Source organism: Nerophis ophidion, linkage group LG12 (assembly GCF_033978795.1).
Source record: "Nerophis ophidion isolate RoL-2023_Sa linkage group LG12, RoL_Noph_v1.0, whole genome shotgun sequence".
Lineage (NCBI taxonomy): Eukaryota > Metazoa > Chordata > Actinopteri > Syngnathiformes > Syngnathidae > Nerophis > Nerophis ophidion.
The window spans coordinates 45,611,680-45,617,679 of NC_084622.1; the positions used below are offsets into that span (position 1 = coordinate 45,611,680).

Consider the following 6,000-nt stretch of genomic DNA (forward strand, 5'->3'; position numbering starts at 1 on the left):
AAGAATATGTTGAGTAAACAAGTCAAATATCCTCCATGACAGGAATGTTGCTATTTTTAAGAACCTACTTTAAAAACATTCGTCACAGACCTTTTAAAGGCTTACTGAAATGAGATGTTCTTATTTAAACGGGGATAGCAGGTCCATTCTATGTGTCATACTTCATCATTTCGCGATATTGCCATATTTTTGCTGAAAGGATTTAATAGAGAACATCCACGATAAAGTTGGCAACTTTTGCTTGCTAACACAAAAGCCCTGCCTCTACCGGAAGTCGCAGACGATGACGTCACATGTTGATGGCTCCTCACGTACTCACATTGTTTATAATGGGAGCCTCCAACAAAAACAGCTATTTGGACTGAGAAAACAACAATTTCCCCATTAATTTGAGCAAGGATGAAAGATTCATGTTTGAGGATATTGATAGCGACGGACTAGAATTTTTTTTTTTTTTTTTAAACACGATTGCATTGGGACGGATTCCGATGTTTTTAGACACATTTACTAAGATAATTCTGGGAAATTCCTTTTATTTCTATTGTGTTGCTAGTGTTTTAGTGAGTTTAATAGTACCTGATAGTCGGAGGGGTGTGTCCACGGGTGTCTTGACGCCAATGTCTCAGGGAAGTCGACGGCAGCTGTATGGGCGGCACAAGCTCAGTTGAGAAGCGACTTTTTACCACAATTTTCTCACCAAAACCTGCTAGTTGATGTTCGGTCGGGATCCATGTTCGCTGTGATCCATAGTAGTTTCACCTGCGGGAATTTTAAACAAGGAATCACCGTGTGTTTGTGTGGCTAAAGGCTAAAGCTTCCCAACACCATCTTTCTACTGTGACTTCTCCAATATTAATTGAACAAAATGCAAAAGATTCAGCAACACAGATGTCCAAAATACTGTGTAATTATGCCGTTAGAGCAGACGACTTTTAGCTGTGTGTGTGTGCAGCGCTCATACTTCCTTACAACCCGTGACGTCTTGCGTACACGTCATCATTACGCGACGTTTTCAACAAGAAACTCCCGGGAAATTTAAAATAGCAATTTAGTAAACTAAAGCGGGCGTATTGTCATGTGTTGCAATGTTAATATTTCATCATTGATATATAAACTATCAGACTGCGTGGTCGCTAGTAGTGGCTTTCAGTAGGCCTTTAAACAACACGAGAATGTTGCCATTTTTAGAAAACATCAGTCAGCGACCCCGCCAGTAACAATGTTGTTTTTCCGGAGCTCGTGCGAGAACACGATTCAGGTCTGCAGTTTTTTTTTAAGAATCTGCTGGAAAACACAAGTCAGATCCTGCTTTGAAGGACCCACTAAAGCAATGCTGGTCAAAGTACTTTGCTGTTTTTTGCAAATCTGTGGAAAAAAAATGTTAACCGCCGATGTCTTTGCTAACGGTCACTAAACATGTTATTAACACAAATCATTGATTCGCGGCCATATTGTTTTATCATCCCCGCGTGTCATCTCTGCTTGCTGTCTACTCCGTGGTTCATTCCTTTCTTCTCTTCTTTTTCTTCTTCCTCCCACCCGCGCACTTTGTAGGCGGCCCCCTCAGTAACCTCTTTGACGTAATTACACAACTCTTTTCAGACGAGAAGAACGGACAGGTGCTCGCCTGCAAGCGCTGCCCCTCGCCCTCGCCCGTGCACGCCAGGCGGCGGGAGCAGGAGAACAATAGCAGCAAAAGTCCTCTGGTGTGCAGAGACCGAGTCAAGTTGTCCCTGCAGGAACACACTTTAGACTGAGCTCTCTCTCGTCTCCACCCTTCCTCCACCCCCCGACACCTCCATCTCGTCTTTGTGCTCACCTGCTGTTCAACCTTGTGCTAACCTCCACCTTTCTCACACCAGGACTCATCCAGAAAACCTATTAAGTTCCATCCCCGCTCTGTCCCTGCTTCACCGTCCTCCCCCCAATTGCCATGAGAGAGACCATGCTTTTTGAGCTTTGGGTTACCATGGAAACGGACGTCTACCTTCATCGTCAACCTCTCCTTTTCACCCCCACTGTAGAAGTAGATGAAAATACCTTTGGTGTGTCCCCCCCCTTCCCGATACTCTTGCACCCGCCCCCCCAAAAAAACAGGCGCCTTTGCCTCGAGGAGCATTTTGTCCAACATATGCACACAACGATGTGGGATGTCTTACCAACTACGTGACGGAGCAGGAGACGTGCGGACGCTGGATTGTACTTTTCTTTTTAAAAGGTGTGACTTGAGGCGAAATAACGCTACTGCTGCAAACGAACTGTGACCCGAGAGACGCGGGGGAGGGAAGGAACCTTGCTAACCTGGCAAAATAGGGTAACGGATGATGTAATCTGTTGTACAGACTTGTTTCTTATGTACAAAGTCAAAGAATTGTCTAGTTGTGACACAATGTTTAGATACCGTCTAGGGAAGTCATGTGTATTTTTGATCGATCCAAACCATTGATTTGTCCATTGATGACCTCTCACTTACCAGCAGTAGGAGTAGAAGAACAAAGCAACAAAAAAATGTGATCAATGCACTCGTGCTTATTTTTCTATTTCTTCCCCCCGACCTTATTTATTCATCTGTGTCATGTCCTCATTTATTAACACTTGACTATTTATATGAACAAAGCTGTTAGCTCAGTTGAATGTTATTTATTATTATTATTATTATTATTAATAATAACCTTTTGTGTGTTGGAAAATGGGGCGTTGTTACAAGAAGAACTTTTCTTTTGGTCTAATTTTAGCTGAATGATCCGTCTTTTTCCTTGACGAAGAGAGGAAAGACAACTTGTATTTACAAAAAAAAAGAACAATTCCAGTGATTTAAGAATGTAGACTTAGCCTCTTTTTGGAGAGAAGGAATGCTCTTTTATCGCTATTTGTGCGTTTCATATTGTTTGCAACAGCCGGGCCTGAGATTGAGCTCAACATGGATCCATGGTTGTAAATAGACCATTTCAAAAAAAAAAAAAAAAACAACAACAACACGGTTGGTTGTTTTCTTCCCATGCTGGAGATTCTTGCTCTCTGCTTTAGCTCGTGTTGTCGTCTGCATGTCCAACACCAGCTTTTCTTTGCATGGCTTTGGTGTTAATGTTCCACGCTGGTCTCGCCTCTAAACGACCTTTTTATGTTCTACTTTCTACCTGAAATTCCTAACCTCTTTTGTTTTGGTGTTTTTTCTTCCCCTGTTCATTTTCAAATCTTTGCACCTGCTTCTCCTTTTATCTCTTGTCGTGTGGCCAGAAGACACTGGGAGAGGACGTCAATACTAACAAACTCAAAAGCAATAGAATAATGTTCACTCTCCTTTTTGTTTTGGACGCACGGGAAAGCAAGCAGCCGATCGACTCAGCAGGAAGTAAACAGATGATGTAATAATCCCCGTATAACGTAACTACTGTGAGCATCCTCAGTGCTGAAACAAATAAACTCATTCCGATACTGTCTTTCTTCTTCTTCTGTGTGCCAATCTATCGTTAACTTTCCACGTGTGCACTTCAAGAAGACGTGTGGTCTGCTAAGTGATATTTATTACAACGCTGTAGCCAACACAATTCCCATGTTATACTTATTGTGCTGGAACATGAGTATACCGAAGCTTAATAGTCCACCATGAAATGCAACTTGAGGGGTTGGAATTAAAACTGAATAAAAAGGAGGAAAAAACCCTGTTAAATACTCTAAATCGTCATTAAATAGCAAATATCCTTCCCGTTCTTCAGTAAGTCTTTTCTTGGTCTGTTTCTTGTTTGGAGAATAGAAAAAAAATGTTCCTCTTATTCTGCATCATGAGTTCAAAAAGGAACAAGGCCACAAGTCCAGCATGGCCAAGATAGCTTCAGTTGGAGAACTGCCCAGCCTTTAAGTATATCTGGTTTTGTCCACTAGAGGGCAGCGTCGGCTCATAATTCCACCATCAGTCTCCACAAAAAGCTTCCTGAGCCTCAGAGATACAATATGTCTCCCATCTTCTTCATAAACAAGCTGTTGAGAACCACCACACGTCCAGATGGTGTGCTCAGCATAAAAACACTTTGTCCAGCCGTCCTCACACTCTGGACGTGACGTAGAGTGAGCGTAGACGGCGAGCCAGAGTAACTTGCAGCTCCTCCAGGGGCGATTCTGCCTGGTGGAGGCCCAGCGTGGGCGTGCTGTTGCCTGGTCGATGTCCCAACAGAAGATTCCTGAAGGTCTCTCTCTCCATCAAAGCAGGCATCTGCTGCAGGAAGTAACCTTCACAGAAGGAGCTCAGCTCCACTGAACCTGTAGCCTGTGATCAGACACAGACAACATTTTTGTGGTTGTTTCCTTCACGTGGTATGTTTGTATGTTTACTGTTTTTCATGGGGTCTCAAATGTCTCAATGCTTTGATACGAGTACACCAGGGATCCTAAACCAGGTTGTTTTGGGGCGCACAATTCCAGACAGCTAAGGACCGAGGAGCTGGACTTGTAACTTCACTATCACTTCACTCGAAGCAGCGTCCTCCACAGTAGACTTGATTTTATTTTTATGAGTGACAGGAGAGCGCTGCTGTTTTCAAAGATGTTCTGCAAAAAAAATGTCGAGTCAAGCTTATAAACTAAACTCGCTGACCGAAAAAATCTTAAGTTAACAATTTGCCTAAGTTACATCACATTACCAAAATATTTGTGCTTTTAAATTTAAACTGGCCCTAAAGGTCTGCCTTGTAAATCACAGGTTTTGACTCCAGTGTTTGCTTGCAAGGTTAAAATGTCAAGGCAAGGACCTGCCAATGTGTGCACCAGCTCCAAATTCCTCTACACAACAGGAGTACTCTTGTGTGCTTGGAATTTGCTGCAAAAATGTTTGTTCCCCAAGTTTTGAGCTAAACTCGGGCCCCCAGTTGAACAGCCTTGCTCTACAACACTTAAGATATAAATACGCACAACAAAGAACTACACACTCAAAATAAAACATTGATGATATACAATCGTAATGCGAGTAACAGCCACGAAAATACAATATTGCACACAATAAAATGGGTTCCATTATTGCAGGCAATTCAGTTAGAACCAGAAAATAGACCAAAAAGAGAACACACATACATATGTATGTATATATATATATATACAGTATATATATATATATATATATATGTGTGTGTATATATGTATACAGTATATATATATATATATATACACACGCACACACATATATATATTTATATATACACACATTAATATATATATAATGGGTTGTACTTGTATAGCGCTTTTCTACCTTCAAGGTACTCAAAGCGCTTTGACACTACTTCCACATTTACCCATTCACACACACATTCACACACTGATGGAGGGAGCTGCCATGCAAGGCGCTCACCAGCACCCATCAGGAGCAAGGGTGAAGTGTCTTGCTCAGGACACAACGGACGTGACGAGGTTGGTACTAGGTGGGAATTGAACCAGGGACCCTCTGGTTGCGCACAGCCACTCTGCCACTGCACCACGCATACATATATATATATATATATATATATATATATATATATATATATATATATATATATATATATATATATATATATATACACACACAAACATACATATACATACATACATACACACACATCTATATACATATATATATACATCTATACATGTACACACATACATACATACATACATATACACACACACATATCTATATATGTATATATATATATACAGTATATATATATATATATATATATATATATATACACACATACACACACACACACACACATCTATATATAAATATATATATATAAATACACATATATATACATATATATATATATGAATGTATATATATATATATATATATATATATTAGGGCTGGGCAACGATTAAAAATTTTAATTGAAGTTAATCGCACTTTTTCTCTGATTAATCGTGATTAACTGCATTGTATACGCGAAGCCCAATAATGAATTCAAAAGTAGTGTGTAGTGCACCTTTATTGGAATATTCTCCCACATGAACAAAAGCGCCAAAACATTT

General features: G+C 40.5%; 2 protein-coding genes across 7 annotated transcripts in view; one reads left to right on the top strand and one right to left on the bottom strand.

Annotated features, from left to right (window-relative positions):
• LOC133563489 (serine/threonine-protein kinase BRSK2) overlaps positions 1-6,000 on the top strand; it is a 554,636-nt gene that overhangs the window by 534,593 nt on the left and 14,043 nt on the right. Inside the window, exon 19 of one of the 6 annotated variants that reach the window (XM_061917648.1) lies at positions 1,863-3,440. The exons of 1 other annotated variant lie outside the window; for it this stretch is intronic. In XM_061917648.1, coding sequence (XP_061773632.1) covers positions 1,863-1,885 — 23 coding nt within the window. In that variant the 3' untranslated portion in view covers positions 1,886-3,440. 4 more of the 6 variants (XM_061917647.1, XM_061917645.1, XM_061917649.1 and 1 more) reach the window with 4 other exon arrangements.
• LOC133563488 (ankyrin repeat and BTB/POZ domain-containing protein 2-like) overlaps positions 3,508-6,000 on the bottom strand; it is a 72,852-nt gene continuing 70,359 nt past the window's right edge. Inside the window, exon 17 of the mRNA XM_061917644.1 lies at positions 3,508-4,264. Coding sequence (XP_061773628.1) covers positions 4,043-4,264 — 222 coding nt within the window. The 3' untranslated portion in view covers positions 3,508-4,042. The remainder of the gene's footprint in view (positions 4,265-6,000) is intronic.